Source organism: Myxine glutinosa, chromosome 14 (assembly GCF_964187855.1).
Source record: "Myxine glutinosa chromosome 14, kmMyxGlut1.1, whole genome shotgun sequence".
NCBI lineage: Eukaryota > Metazoa > Chordata > Myxini > Myxiniformes > Myxinidae > Myxine > Myxine glutinosa.
In genome coordinates this window covers 78,930,236-78,947,137 of record NC_136274.1, presented here as the reverse complement: position 1 = coordinate 78,947,137, position 16,902 = coordinate 78,930,236, and the positions used below count along the sequence as shown (strand labels likewise).

Genomic DNA, 16,902 nt, shown 5'->3' with positions numbered 1-16,902 from the left:
TCCAAATCCTGGTGGCGTCTGGTCAAATCCGTTTCTGGTGTTTGTTCCCCCTCCATCCCCTCCCTTACCTCAAACGGCTACACAGCTGACTCCGCACGTGAAAAAGCTGAATGCCTCAACTCTGTGTTTGCCTCTAAATCTTGTGTCCCAAACCCATCCCTCTCTGTACCCACCATACCCAGTCGTACCCTGCTGCTCCTGGACTCCGTGTCCTTTCCTCCTGACAAGGTGGAAAAGTTTCTGTCAACCCTCGACTCTGATTCTGCAACTGGACCCGACGGCATCAGTCCATGGGTCCTAAAATCCTGCTCTGCTGCTCTATCTCACCCTCTCTCTGTTCTCTTCACCCTCTCTTTTGCTCAAGGTCAACTGCCATCTGCTTGGAAATCAGCCAACATCACCGCTTTGCACAAAAAAGGTGCAAAAACAGATCCTAGCAACTACAGACCAATCAGCCTTCTCCCAATTATCAGCAAAGTCATGGAATCCATCATTGCTTCGGATATGAAATCTTTCCTCTTCTCCAATGGCTTGATCTCTGATCATCAATTTGGTTTCAGACCAGGTCACTCTACTCTGGACATGCTGCTTCTGCTGTCTCAACAATGGATGGAGGTCCTCAATGCCAAACAGGAAATTAGAGCTGTCTCCCTCGACATATCACGTGCCTTCGACACGGTCTGGCACCCCGCTCTGCTCACCAAACTCTCCTCCTTTGGTATCCATGGAAATCTCCACGCATGGCTGGCGGACTTCCTCTCTAGTCGTCGTCAACGTGTGGCCCTGAATGGGTTTCTCTCATCTCCTCTTCCTGTTCAGGCTGGAGTTCCCCAAGGCAGTGTTCTGGGCCCCGTGCTTTTTCTGGTCTTCATCAATGATCTCTCTGACTCTCTCGAAAATCCTCTCTATCTCTTTGCTGATGACTCCACTCTCTGCCGCTCCATTCCTCTTCCCTCAGATCGGCAGTCTGCTGCCTCCTCACTCTCTGAAGACCTGGACAAAATCACAGACTGGTCAAACAAGTGGAACATGTCTTTCAATCCTGACAAATCTCACACTCTTACTATGTCTCTCCGAAAAGATCGACTGGACAACCCTCCCATCTACTTTCTCAACAATCCTCTCCAAGAAGTTCTGTCGCTCAAGATTTTGGGTCTCACTATCTGCCATGATCTTTCTTGGGAAAACCACATTTCCAAGCTGGCCTCCAAAGCCAGTCGCCGACTGGGCATCCTCCGTCGTGCGAAGTCCTTCCTCGGCACACCTGAGCTCCTCACCACATACAAGGCTTTCATCCGCAGCTCAATGGAATACTGTTCTCCCCTATGGGCCGGTGCTCCTGCCTCACACCTAGCTCGGCTTCACGCTGTTGAAACCAAAGCTTTCAGAATTATTGGAATCTCCCGCGATGAAGCTATCTCTGAGGGCCTTTCACTCACTCACCGCAGGCAGGTAGGTGGTCTTTCTGTCTTCTACCGACTCCTCTCCGGCCTTGCACCCCCAGCTCTCTCTGTGCTCTGTCCCCCAAATATTCCTACAGGTCGCACAAGATCTGCCAGCAACCCTCTGATGGTTAAACTGCCGAAATCTCGGCTCTCCGCTCACCTTCACTCTTTCATTCCTCTTTTCTCCCGCCTCTGGAACAAACTCCCTCACTCCCTTCAATCCCACTCCTCCCTCCAGGTCTTTAAAACAGCTGTTCACCACCATCTCCTTTCTTCCCCCATCCAAAACCTTGATCTTTTCTACCCCCGCTAATTCACCCCAGATCCACCTTGTTTGAAATTCCAACTTCTTTCCTGGAAGTCCTGGCAGTGTCCATATGTTTTATACCTCTCCCACTGCCCCCTTCCCACGCCCCCCCCCCCCCCCCCCAAATCCCTCGCCCTCTCTCAGATCTCTCGATGTCTCCATGTCTCTCGGTCCCTGCTCTCAAATGTTGTGTTTGTGTCCTTCCCCCTCTCTCCCCATCTTGTCTACCGCTCCCTATGTTATATGTTTTATGTGTCGGTTTGTCTTTCTGTGTGATTAATGTTCGCTCTTTCACGAGCCTCGATCTTGTATACAAAAAAAAAAAAAAAAAAAAAAAAAAAAAAAAAAACAAACAAACAAACAAACAAACAAACAGACAGATGAAAAATCACTCACAGACCGACACTTTGCAAAAGAGAACAAGGTAGAATGGCACTCAGTAGAGCATCCTTTTGACCTCAAAAATAATTGCTCGTTGAATTCAGTGACCCGATATGAAAAGTCTTCTTCAAATTTTAAGTTAATCGGTCGGATGAAAATTGCCAATTTTAGAAATTGGCAATTTCTAAAAAGGTAGAATGGAAAAAAATGTGGAAAAATTTTAGAGATTTGAGAAGGTTGTTGACCTTTGGCCTATTTTGATCTCAAAAATAGTTGGTGATTGATTTCAGTTTGCTGATATGAAAATCCAATTCAAATTAAAAGTCAATCGGATGAAAATTGAGGATTTTAGAAATCTGGCCTATGTTGACCTCAAAAATAGTTAGTGGTTGGTTTCAGTAAGCTGATATGCAAATCCTATTCAGATTTCAAGTCATTGGATGAAAATTGAGGATTTTAGAAATTCGAAAAATAGTGGTTGACCTTTGGTCTATGTTGACCTTTTGGCCTATCCTGATCTCAAAAATAGTTGGTGGTTGAAATCAGTTTGCTGATATGAAAATCCTATTCAAATCTTAAGTAAATTGGATGAAAATTGAGGATTTTAGAAATTTAAAAAAAGTGGTTGACCTTTTGGCCTATGTTGCTCTCCAAAATAGTAAGTGGTTGAATTCAGTTAGCTGGTATGAAAATCATATTCAAAGTTCAAGTCAATCGGGTGAAAATTGAGAATTTTAGAAATCTGAAAAAAGATGGTTGACCTTTGGCCTATGTTGACCTTTTGACCTCGAAAATATATAGGATTTTGTCGGACCAAGAACTCTACCATTTGGTGAAATTTCGTGAAGATCGGTTTAAAATTGTGACATGTAGGCAAGTATAAGTGAGTGGACAGACAAACACACACACACACAAACAAACACAAACTAGAACAACACTCAGTGGAGAGCATACCTCCGCCTGGTTGGTCATATCACTCAATGGTGAGGAATCACTTAAAAATTATACTCGCTGGATCCGGATCCAGATCTTCACCAAAATTGAATCAATTCTTCCTTGTCACACACACAACCTGTCCAACAAGTTTCGTCCAAATCCATCCATGACTTTTTGAGATATAGTGCTCATTTTTGGCCCAATCTCCCAATAGTGAAGAACCACTTTGGCATTAAAAAATAATTCTCATATCCGAATCCATATTCACATCTTCACTAAAGGGTAATTCTAAAGGGTAATTCTACACTTCTAAAGGTTCTTAGGTTCTAAAGGGTAAATGAATCAAGAGGTGACATAAAGTTCTAAAGGGTATTTCTATGGTTCTAAAGGTAAAGGGTATTTAGGTAAATTCGGTAAATTCTAAATAAAATTCCTACTAAATTTAGGTCAATTCTAAAGTTCTAAAGGGTATTTCTATGGTTCTAAAGGGTATTTGTACAGTTCTAAAGGTTCTTAAGTTCTGAAGTGATTCTAAAGTTCTAAAGGTTCTTAAGTTCTAAAGGGTGATTCTAAAGTTCTAAAGGGTAATTCTAAAGTTCTAAAGGTTCTTAAGTTCTAAAGGGTGATTCTAAAGTTCTAAAGGTTCTTAAGTTCTAAAGGGTGATTCTAAAGTTCTAAAGGGTAATTCTACAGTTCTAAAGGTTCTAATGTTGTAAAGGGTAATTCTAAAGTTCTAAAGGGTAATTGTACAGTTCTAAAGGGAGGTTCTAAAGTTCTAAAGGGTGATTCTAAAGTTATAAAAGGTAATTCTAAAGTTCTAAAGGTTCTTAAGTTCTAAAGGTTCTTAAGTTCTAAAGGGTATTTGTACAGTTCTAAAGGTTCTTAAGTTCTGAAGTGATTCTAAAGTTCTAAAGGTTCTTAAGTTCTAAAGGGTGATTCTAAAGTTCTAAAGGGTAATTCTAAAGTTCTAAAGGTTCTTAAGTTCTAAAGGGTGATTCTAAAGTTCTAAAGGTTCTTAAGTTCTAAAGGGTGATTCTAAAGTTCTAAAGGGTAATTCTACAGTTCTAAAGGTTCTAATGTTGTAAAGGGTAATTCTAAAGTTCTAAAGGGTAATTGTACAGTTCTAAAGGGAGGTTCTAAAGTTCTAAAGGGTGATTCTAAAGTTATAAAAGGTAATTCTAAAGTTCTAAAGGTTCTTAAGTTCTAAAGGTTCTTAAGTTCTAAAGGCTAATTCTACAGTTCTAAAGGGTAATTCTAAAGTTCTAAAGGTTCTAAAGTTCTAGAGGGTGATTCTAAAGTTCTAAAGGTTCTTAAGTTCTAAAGCATGATTCTAAAGTTCTAAGGGGTAATTCTACAGTTCTAAAGGTTCTTAAGTTCTAAAGGGTGATTCTAAAGTTCTAAAGGTTCTTAAGTTCTAAAGGGTGATTCTAAAGTTCTAAAGTTCTACAGTTCTAAAGGTTCTAAAGTTGTAAAGGGTAATTCTAAAGTTCTAAAGGGTAATTCTACAGTTCTAAAGGGTGATTCTAAAGTTCTAAAGGTTCTTAAGTTCTAAAGGGTGATTCTAAAGTTCTAAAAGATAATTCTAAAGTTCTAAAGGGTATTTATGAAGTTCAAGAATCAAGAGGGTAATTCTAAAGCTGTAAAGGGTAATTCTAAAGCTGTAAAGGGTAATTCTAAAGCTGTAAAGGGTAATTCTAAAGTTGTAAAGGGTAATTCTAAAGTTGTAAAGGGTAATTCTAAAGTTGTAAAGGGTAATTCTAAAGTTCTAAAGGGTATTTATGAAGTTCAAGAATCAAGAGGGTAATTCTAAAGCTGTAAAGGGTAATTCTAAAGCTGTAAAGGGTAATTCTAAAGCTGTAAAGGGTAATTCTAAAGTTGTAAAGGGTAATTCTAAAGTTGTAAAGGGTAATTCTAAAGTTCTAAAGGGTATTTATGAAGTTCAAGAATCAAGAGGGTAATTCTAAAGTTGTAAAGGGTAATTCTAAAATTCTAAAGGTTCTTAAGTTCTAAAGGGTGATTCTAAAGTTCTAAAGGGTGATTCTAAAGTTCTAAAGGTTCGGTTCTTAAGTCCTAAAGGGTGATTCAAAAGTTCTAAAAGGTAATTCTAAAGTTCTAAAGGGTATTTATGAAGTTCAAGAATCAAGAGGATAATTCTAAAGTTGTAAAGGGTAATTCTAAAGTTGTAAAGGGTAATTCTAAAGTTGTAAAGGGTAATTCTAAAGTTATAAAGGGTAAATATAAAGTTGTAAAGGGTAATTCTAGAGTTGTAAAGGGTAAATATAAAGTTGTAAAGGGTAATTCTAAAGTTGTAAAGGGTAATTCTAAAGTTGTAAAGGGTAATTATAAAGTTGTAAAGGGTAATTCCAAAATTGTAAAGGGTAATTCTAAAGTTATAAAGGGTAATTCTAAAGTTATAAAGGGTAATTCTAAAGTTATAAAGGGTAATTCTACAGTTGTAAAGGGTAATTATAAAGTTATAAAGGGTAAATATAAAGTTGTAAAGGGTAATTCTAAAATTGTACAGGGTAATTCTAAAGTTATAAAGGGTAATTCTAAAGTTTTAAAGGGTAATTCTAAAGTTATAAAGGGTAAATATAAAGTTGTAAAGGGTAATTCTAGAGTTGTAAAGGGTAAATATAAAGTTGTAAAGGGTAATTCTAAAGTTGTAAAGGGTAATTATAAAGTTGTAAAGGGTAATTCCAAAATTGTAAAGGGTAATTCTAAAGTTATAAAGGGTAATTCTAAAGTTATAAAGGGTAATTCTAAAGTTATAAAGGGTAATTCTACAGTTGTAAAGGGTAATTATAAAGTTATAAAGGGTAAATATAAAGTTGTAAAGGGTAATTCTAAAATTGTACAGGGTAATTCTAAAGTTATAAAGGGTAATTCTAAAGTTATAAAGGGTAATTCTAAAGTTATAAAGGGTAATTCTACAGTTGTAAAGGGTAATTATAAAGTTATAAAGGGTAAATATAAAGTTGTACAGGGTAATTCTAAAGTTATAAAGGGTAATTCTAAAGTTTTAAAGGGTAATTCAGGATATAAAGTCCTCCCAGTCTCCCAGGACTGCATTGGTGTAGGATTTTTGACAGTTGTGGTCATATACATCCTAAATAAAAGGATCAGTGAATCATATTTTTGAGCAAATACTCCTCCATGAGCCTCAACCTTTTAGAGAAAAAAAGTTGAGAAACCAAGAAAAAAAAAGAAAAGAAAAAAAAGGGCCCAATGGCTGCGTATGGCTGCGTATGTGTAGGATTTTTGAAGCCTGCATCCAAGAGTGATAGGTAATGGCATAAAAAAAACTCCTTATATACTCGCCAGTGAATTAGGGTGGAGCTTGTGTAAGAGTTTGCATTTGGTCGGAGCTACTCTCAGGAAGATGGTCCAGGCTGTGCCTCATCCTCATTTGAAACTTCAGACTTCATGAACAAAGGCATCCAGGGTGGACTGAGTTTGTTGCTCTTTAATGGCCACTATTATCCCACCTCTTGGGGTCGGCAGGGGGAAGCTCGGCCCAATTCTTACACGAACCGGCCTGGCCAGGCCTGACGCCTAGTTAGGGCAGGAATTTGGAATTTGGCCATGGTGCCGGCGATACTCGCCTACTCTTTGCGAAGGACACCATGGGATCTTTAATGTCCACCAACCCATGCTGGCAGACGAGACTCCCAGTTTAACGTCCATCCTAGGGACGGCACACACATTGGTCAATCATGCTGCCTGTGAAGCATCGAACTGACAGTTTATAGCTGGGTCGGGATTCGAGCCCAGCCTATACCTCTAGGCCATACTGTCAGCCATCCAGGGTGGACTGAGAATGGTTGTAATGGTTGATGTACCCAAGCTCCAACCAAAATCAACTGGACGTTCAGCCACCTCCACATGCCTTCTCACCTGCATTTTTACATCTATACTGAGGCTTTTCTTTAACTGTTTGGCCCGCTTACCAGCACTATCACTCGCAGAACTTCTCAGACATTATGGGTTAAAATGCTTGCAAAAACACGCGGAAACAAGGCAAAATAGAGTTACCATGCAGAGTAAACGCGAATCTGTTGGAAGCGTTGAAAACTGGAGGCATATGCTGATTGGAGCAGTGCCAACCTGTGTTCGCTGTCCTCATTGGTTGAGCAACAACAACAACAACATGCATTTTAAGGCCATTTTCCCTGCTAGAGCGGGGGTTAGCCTGGCGGTCCCCATGACAATCTTCTCCATCTTGCCCTATTTTCTGCATCTCTCCTTGTTAACCCCCTTGCCCGCATTTCTTCTTCCACCATCTTTAGCCAAGTCTTTCTCGGTCTTCCCCGTCCTCTACTTCCTTCTACATTCATTTCCATCACTCTTCTCAAACAGTCACTTTCATCCTTCCTCAACACATGACCAAACCATCTCAACCTGTTCCTCTTCACAGCATCAATCACAGGCTCTATTCCCATCATCTTTCGCAATTCATCATTTGTCTTCCTCTCTCTCAACGATACTCCGCACATCCATCGAACCATTCGCATTTCCACCCTTTCCAGCCTTCGTTGCTGCTCTACGTTCATTACCCATGTCTCGCTCCCATAAATCATAACACTTCTCACACATGCAGCATACACCTTTCCCTTCAGCTTCAACGGCACTCCCCTCCTCATCAGCACGCCACTCAGTTCCCGAAACTTCTTCCATGCACATCTCACTCTAGCAACCGTTCCCGAGTCTGATCCACCTTCTCCATTCAGCATGTCTCCGAGGTAGCAAAATGTTTTCACACCTTCCAGCTTCACGCCGTCTCCAAGATCCAACTCAACATTTCCTCCATCTGCAGCTCCCTCTGTGCACACCTTACATTTGAATGTATCTGCCACACTGGTTAATGACCCTCTCAGACCACTACATTTTTGATGAACCCACTCAGCGCACATTGTACATTGAATGGAGTTCACTCCGACACCCTTCCTGCACACAGCACATGGCCACTTCCCAGTTCTTTCCACCTCACCACATGCTTTACCACTTGCCATCACCTTCGTCTTTCCGATATTCACCTTCAGACCTTTTGTCTCCATACATTCCTTCCACTTGTTCATCTTTTCCTTCAGTCCATCCATACTTTCCGCAATCAACACCAGATCATCTGCATACAACAACTCCCACGATAAACCCTCCTTTACGTTCTGAGCCAGCACCTCCATCACAGCTACAAATAGTAGTGGACTTAGTACCGACCCCTAGCAGGGAAAATGGCCTTAAAATGCATGTTGTTGTTGTTGTTGGTGCCTATTCTTCCTTTGTCATTGTCATGGGGTTACCTAGGTTACCTAAGGTTACCTAAGGCTAACCCCCGCTCTAGCAGGGAAAATGGCTTTAAAATGCATGTTGTTGTTGTTGTTGGTGCCTATTCTTCCTCCATTGCTCTTTAACAAATTATTTGCTTTCTTTGCAGGAAATATTATGAAAAATATTCTCTTCTCAAGGATCAGGTGGATGGAGCAATATTTGCCTCTCTGCTTGGTAAGCGTTCCATGTTTAACAGATGTATGTTTTTTATTAGCTCCGGCCTCAGTTTACATTGTTTATCAGACTGACGTTTTTGTTTTAAATTCTCAGTAACCATACATCAATTAAATTAAACCTGCATCAATTGGTATCCAAAAGGTTTTTGAAGAAATCCGTTTTTATTTTTCAATATGAGTTGTAAAAAAAAGTGTTTTTCTCACTAATAATATATGTGTATATCTTGGAAAAAAATAAAAACATGCATTGGTGTTTCTTCGACTATAGTGAGTATACTTTTTGAATGCTCTCCTGCAATGTTTATTGGACCTTTTTGAACTCTTCAAAGCTTTCATTGTTGACTCGACTTTTTTTCTTTTTTTCTTTTTTCTTTTTTCTTTATTTTAACTCTTGCAGTGTTAATCTTATTGTTAAAGTTTATTGAATTAAAGTTTGTTTTATTCTTATTTATTGTTAAACTCTCTTAATTATTGGTAAGCTTTTTTTTTTTTTTTGTAGACAAAGTCGAGGCTCGTAGAAGAGCTAATACACTGAACGGATCAAAACATAACAGGCAAAAACAGGATGCAAAACATGCATGCATTGGGTGAAGAAGATGGAGATACAGAGGATACATGGGGTGGACAAAATTGACACATAATGAAATTCCAAGGAGGAAAAACTGAAAAATTGGATGGTGGTGGGATATGGGTGGGGTTAATGAAAGTCGAAAAGATCATGGTTTTGGATTGGGGACGATCTGAGATGGTGGTGAACAGCTGTATTGAAGACCTGGAGGGAAGAATGAGATTGAAGAGGATGTGGAAGATGATTCCACAGGCGGGAAAAATGAAGAAACGAATTAGTGCAGGTGAACAGTTACCCGGGATCTCAGGTCATCTCCCATCCAAAGCCAAGATATTTTCTACACCCGTTAAACCACCCACGCCCCTCTCAAAATGTTGCTTTTGTATCCTTCTTGTCCACCCCTTGCACTTTCCCCTACCCCTCATCGTTATCTGCATCCCTTCTTTGTCCGTCTAGCTTCTCCCGCCGTCCGCTGTTGGTGTTTCTCCAATCTCCTGCTGTTCCCTTTGCTATGTTGTGTCCTGATATGTTCTGTGTCCTAGCTCTTCCATGAGCCTAGACTTCCATCAGGAGCACCAGTCTTGAAGCATCCGTGGATTACGTAACTCATTTACGATAATTAATACATGGCACCATAGTAGTGATCAATAACTTAAGCAAAGCCATTTCAGTGAAATTAGGGAAGCATCCTAGAAATATGAAATGAAAGCAAATTGCACAAGATTTTGGCAAAATCATGGGTGCTCCAATCATGTCCTGAACAGAAAGCTGAAGCAATGTACAGGGTGCGTCCTAAGTCACGTTACCCCCATACAAGTATTGCATGCATGCTTATATATATATATATATATATATATATATATATATATATATATATATATATATATATATATATATATATATATATATATACATACATACATACATACATACATACATACATACATACATACAAACATACATACATACACACACACACACAGTCACGTGAGAAAGTAAGTACACCCCATGTAAAGTTTTGACTTTTTCAACATATTTCAACATACAGCTATTTGGTCTCCATTTCAACAATATTGATAGATAAAGGTGATATAATATAACAAATATCATGAAACATTTACATTTTGTAGTCCATTGTATAATTTAAATAAACATAAATGCAAATTTTGCATGTGGAAAAAGTAAGTACACCCCCAAATTTATCACTACTTCAAATACCTAAAATTAGAATCAGGGTGCACCAGCTCAGGTGCAAATGATTAGAACATCGTTAGAGATGATCTTGGAGGAACCTGTCTTATTTAAACCTCAGACATTTAGTTTGGTTTGCTCTTTGTTGTTGACGTGTGCGGCATCACCATGCTTAGATCAAAAGAGCTCTCTGAGGCCTTCAGAAAGAAGGTTATAGATGCGTACGAGTCTGGGAAGAGATTTAAAAAGATCTCCAAACAATTTGAAATCAATCATTCGACTGTCCGGAAGATCATCTACAAGTGGAGAAGATTCCAAACAACTGCCAACATGTTCAGGCCAGCCCGCCCCAGCAAGTTCAGCCCGAGAGCAGACCGCAAGATGCTGAAAGAAGTCTCTAAGAACCCCAGAATATCATCACGGGACCTACAGGTAGCTCTTGTCACTGTTGATGTGAAAGTGCACGAGTCTTCCATTAGAAAGAGGCTGTACAAATTTGATCTACATGGGAGGTGTGCCAGGAGGAAACCTTTGCTGTCCAGAAAGAACATCAGGGCAAGACTAAAGTTTGCCAATGAACACCTAGGCAAAGACCAGCACTTCTGGAACAATGTGCTCTGGACAGATGAGTCAAAGGTAGAGCTATTTGGCCACAGTACCAGAAGACATGTTTGGCGAAAACCAAAGACAGCATTTGACCACAAGAACCTGATACCAACTGTAAAGCATGGTGGTGGAAATATTATGGTTTGGGGCAGCTTTGCTGCATCAGGGCCTGGGCAGCTCACCATCATAGAATCCACTATTAATTATTCATTGTACCAGAGGGTGCTTGAGGATAATGTGAGGCCATCTGTCGGAAAGTTGAAGCTCAACTGAAGGTGGACCTTGCAACATTACAATGACCCTAAACATACCAGTCGATCCACCAAGGAATGGCTGAAAAGAAAGAAATGGAGGGTTCTGGAATGGCCAAGTCAAAGCCCGGATCTAAATCCCATCGAGATGTTGTGGGGGGATTTGAAACGAGCTGTGCATGCAAGAAACCTCTCAAACATCGCACAGCTGAAAGAATTCTGCATGGAGGAGTGGGCAAAAATTTCTCCCAGTCGATGTCAGAGAATGGTAGACAGTTGCCTACTTGCCTACCTACTACTACTTGCCTACCTAAAGAAATGCCTACTTGAGGTTGTTTCTGCCAAAGGGGGCAATACCACCTATTAGAGCCAAGGGTGTACTTACTTTTTCCACATGCAAAATTTGCATTTATGTTTATTTAAATTATACAATGGACTACAAAATGTAAAAGTTTCATGATATTTGTTATATTATATCACCTTTATCTATCAATATTGTTGAAATGAAGATCAAATAGCTGTATGTTGAAATATGTTGAAAAAGTCAAAACTTTGCATGGGGTGTACTTACTTTTTTCACGTGACTGTATATATACACAAAGAATTAAGTTAAGCACCCCCCCCGTTTTTTTACAACCTCGCACATTACAAGTTTGTTGTCGTCAAAACAGTGTAATATACCCATGATATTGCTATATTTTCTGGAGAAGTGATATTATGGTCACATAAAAACATAACAATCATGCCGTTTTCAATATTTTATTCTGAATAATTTAAGGTGAAATTTTTTGGGAATTTTAGGCATATTTTCACCTCAATTTAAGTATGGAGCTATAGGTCCATCACGGACAGTGTGGATGACGTTTATGTTTTCTAACGTACAGTCATTGTTCTGAGAAGACCTCTAGCGATCTTTGCGTCAATAACGTGTGTAGGACCCACGTGATCGGATCACTGACTCAACCCTACGTCTCATAGACCCTGTAAGCCATCGTATGCGTTGCTGTGGCAGGTTGTTCCATTCCCGATGTAATGCACGTTCCAATTCATCCAGATTGGCTATTGGAGGGACCATCTTCGCAATTTGTCGTCCCAACATGTCCCAAACGTGCTCGAGGGGGTTCAGGTCAGGACTGTACGCAGGCCAGGGGATGGTTGTCACAGCACCTTGCTCCAGCAAGGCTCGGACGCGTCTCGCACGGTGAGGCCTGGCGTTGTCATCCATGAAGATGGGATTGACGCAAAGATCGCTAGAGGTCTTCTCAGAACAATGACTGTACGTTAGAAAACATAAACGACATCCACACTGTCCGTGATGGACCTATAGCTCCATACTTAAATTGAGGTGAAAATATGCCTAAAATCCCCAAAAATTTTCACCTTAAATTATTCAGAATAAAATATTGAAAACGGCATGATTGTTATGTTTTTATGTGACCATAATATCACTTCTCCAGAAAATATAGCAATATCATGGGTATATTACACTGTTTTGACGACAACAAACTTGTAATGTGCGAGGTTGTAAAACAACGGGGGGGGGGTGCTTAACTTAATTCTTTGTGTATATATGTATAGTTGTATTTAGTAATATTCCATCACATTTACATACAGAGAAGGGCATTGTAAGTGTCAAGAACAGAACGTCAGTGTGTGCAACGTCATTTTCATAGCACAGTTTATTGCATCTTTATGTTCTCTTTGATATTGAACGTAACACATTTTGTTCTGGGAGATGGTTGAAAACGCGAATAATAAACGTATCTATGCACACATGGACATATACATATAAGTGTAACGCAAAATATTACGCACAAGTTGTCAAAACAACTCACCATCATACTCGTTGATAATGAGGTCCTTGTTAAAGCAAAAGCAAAAAAGCATAAATCCTGGAATCTTTCATTGCATTTTGAAAACTAAGGCGAATTTGGAAGGAAAGCTGGCAATGTGATAATTTGGGAGGTGTGCTTCCTGTTTGCAAGTTGTATGTTGGTGTTGAAAATCGAATCACACATTCGGACCTGAAAAGAGGCGAGAGAGGAAGGGGATAGCAGGGAATAATTATAGTAAATAGAACGGCACTTGGTAGAGCGCATAAATCCACCAGGCTGAACAGCTTACATTTCGTTTCCCAATGATGGGCTGCATTTGGAACCGGACCTGAACCAAAATCTAATCGGCTTCTTCTTGCCTTCTCAACTCTTCCACCAAGTTTTGTACGAATCCGTCCGCAATTTTTTGAGATTTCATGCTAATATATCGTTTTTGGCCCTATTTCTCAATGGTGAATAATCACTTTAAAAATTGAAAAATTCTTGTATCTGGATTCAGATCTTCACCGGAATCAAATCGATTCGACCTTGTCGATACACCAAACCTGTCTACCAAGTTTTGTTTGAATCCGGCCATAACTTTTTGAGAAATCGTGTTGTATATCGTGCTTAGCCCCATCATCCAATGGTGTAGATTGTAGAATCACTAAAAAACTTCTCGGATCCGGATATTCACCAAAATTTAATCAATTCTTCTTTGTTACACACCCAAACTGTCCAGTAGGTTATTCACAAACACAATGGCCTCTGGCAATAACGTTAATGGAATCTGCTGCAATGATTCTTGACTTTTTCTAAAGGAAGTGGTGAGGTTAACATAACAATTTCATGAATATTGGGTGAGGTTAATTTGGTGGATTTGTAATAAGTTGAGGGGGATGGAGAGCCTATTGCCCTACAAGTCCCAATGGTGGATCCGTGTCTGATGCTATGAACATTGTATTGTATTTGCACCTGTTGCTGAAAATATAAACAAGAGTTCAAGGCGGAGGTAATTAAGAGTAAAAGAGAGGAAAATGAACTAAAATAAAATAAAAATCAAGACTCCGAATAAAGAGAAATATGAAAAACGAGTAAGAAGTGTGAAAGGAACAAACATCAGAGGGGTCAGAAAGAACCCTTTCTTTTCTCTTCAGCAAAGGAATTCTGTGACTCACTGGGACTGACACAATCTGTCAATTTCCCGACCCGGATCTCAGTCAACGGAGCATCTTCTCTTCTGGACTTGGTTATGACTAACTTCCCTGAAAATGTCTGCTGCTCTTCTTCTGCTCCAATCGGCTCATCTGATCATGTGCTTGTTAAAGTGGACATCTCTCTGACCATTCTCAGAGAGCCTCCTCAGCGTCGACGAGTCTGGCATTTCACTCAGGCCAACTGGCACGGTCTTCAAGCAGCCATCAATCATCTGGACTGGTCTCCCATCTCTACCGCCTCTGACATCAACTCATCCTGGGAATTCTTCCAAAGTAAATTGCTCTCTCTCATGCACAGATTTATCCCATCTCGTCTTCAGTTGTCATACCCTTCCTCCCGTCCATGGTACACGGAATCTTGTGGTGAGGCTATTGCCCAGAAACAACTTGCTTTTTGTCTCCTGGAAAGCAAATCCAACGGAAGGAAATCTCATTTCCTTTCACAAAACCCGAAACAAGTGTGTGTCCACCCCCAGGAGAGCCAGGAAACAATATCTCTCCGTTCTCAGGAAAGAACTCTCTTATCTGTCTCCCTCTTCCAAATCCTGGTGGTGTCTGGTCAAATCTGTTTCTGGTGTTTGTTCCCCCTCCATCCCCTCCCTCACCTCAAACGGCCACACGGCTGACTCCGCACGTGAAAAAGCTGAATGCCTCAACTCTGTGTTTGCCTCTAAATCTTGTGTCCCAAACCCATCCCTCTCTGTACCCACCATACCCAGTCGTACCCAGCTGCTCTTGGACTTTGTGTCCTTTCCTCCTGACAAGGTGGAAAAGTTTCTGTCAACCCTCGACTCTGATTCTGCAACTGGACCTGGCGGCATCAGCCCACGGGTCCTAAAATCCTGTTCTTCCGCTCTTTCACTCCCTCTCTCTGTTCTCTTCACCCTCTATTTTGCTCAAGGTCATCTGCCATCTGCTTGGAAATCTGCCAACATCACCGCTTTGCACAAAAGTGCAAAAACAGATCCCAGCAACTACAGACCAATCAGCCTTCTCCCAATTATCAGCAAAGTCATGGAATCCATCATTGCTTCAGATATGAAATCTTTCCTCTTCTCCAATGGCTTGATCTCTGATCATCAATTTGGTTTCAGACCTGGTCACTCTACTCTGGACATGCTGCTTCTGCTTTCTCAACAATGGATGGAGGTCCTCAATGCCAAACAGGAAATTAGAGCTGTCTCCCTTGACATATCACGTGCCTTCGATACGGTCTGGCACCCCGCTCTGCTCACCAAACTCTCCTCTTTTGGTATCCATGGAAATCTCCACGCATGGCTGGCGGACTTCCTCTCTAGTCGTAGTCAACGTGTGGCCCTGAATGGGTTTCTCTCATCTCCTCTTCCTGTTCAGACTGGAGTTCCCCAAGGCAGTGTTCTGGGCCCTGTGCTTTTTCTGGTCTTCATCAATGATCTCTCGGGGCCGAAAAACAACAACAACCACGGTTCCCGAAAAAGGCCAACCCCCGCTTTGCGGGGAAAAATGGCCTCTAAAGGTGGTTTATCAATGATCTCTCTGACTCTCTTGAAAATCCTCTCTATCTCTTTGCTGATGACTCTACTCTCTGTCGCTCCATTCTTCATCCCTCAGATCGGCACTCTGCAGCCTCCTCACTCTCTGCAGACCTGGACAAAATCACAGACTGGGCAAACAAGTGGAACATGTCTTTCAATCCTGACAAATCTCAAACTCTTACGATGTCTCTCCGAAAAGACCGACTGGACAACCCTCCCATCCACTTTCTGAATAATCCTCTCCAAGAAGTTCTGTCACTCAAGCTTTTGGGTCTCACTATCTGCCATGATCTTTCCTGCGAAAACCACATTTCAAATCTGGCCTCCAAAGCCAGTCGCCAACTGGGCATCCTCCGTCGTGCGAAGTCCTTCCTTGGCACACCTGAGCTTCTCACCACATACAAGGCTTTCATCCGCAGCTCAATGGAATACTGCTCTCCCCTCTGGGCTGGTGCTCCTGCCTCACACCTAGCTCGTCTTCACGCTGTTGAAACCAAAGCATTCAGAATCATTGGAATCTCCCGCGATGAAGCTAACTCCAAGGGCCTCTCACTCACTCACCGCAGGCAGGTTGGGGGTCTTTCCGTCTTCTACCGACGACTCTCTGGCCTTGCCCCCCCAGCTCTCTCGGGGCTCTGTCCCGCAAATATTCCTACAGGTCGCACAAGATCTGCCTGCAACCCTCTTATGGTTAAACTGCCAAAATCAAGACTTTCTGCTCACCTTCACTTCTTCATTCCTCTTTTCTCCCACCTCTGGAACAAACTCCCTCACTCTCTTCAATCCCACTCCACCCTCCAGGTCTTTAAAACAGCTGTTCACCACCATCTCTTATCTTCCCTCATTCAAAACCTTGATCTTTTCTATCCCCGCTAATTTCACCCCAATTCCACTTTTTTGAAATACCAACTTCTGTCCTGGAAGTCTTTGGTGTCCTTGTGTTTTATACTTCTCTCATCCCCCCCCCCCCCCTTCCCACGCCTCCTCCCCCCAAGCCCTCTCCCTCCCACACATCTCCCTGCTCTTAAATGTTGTGTGCTCTCAAGTGTTTGTGTGCTTCCCCTTCTCTTGTCTTCCGCTCCCTCTTTTTATATATTTTGTTTGTCTGGTTGATTTGTTTGTGAAGTAAATGTCAGCTCTTTCACGAGCCTCGATTCAGCATACAAAA

General features: G+C 41.1%; 1 protein-coding gene across 5 annotated transcripts in view; it reads left to right on the top strand.

Moving 5' to 3' along the window:
* Positions 1-16,902, top strand: part of SGSM1 (small G protein signaling modulator 1) — a 144,695-nt gene that overhangs the window by 28,591 nt on the left and 99,202 nt on the right. For all 5 annotated transcript variants that reach the window (XM_078768343.1, XM_078768344.1, XM_078768342.1 and 2 more), the window contains exon 6: positions 8,504-8,571. In XM_078768343.1, the coding sequence (XP_078624469.1) occupies positions 8,504-8,571 (68 nt within the window). The remainder of the gene's footprint in view (positions 1-8,503; positions 8,572-16,902) is intronic.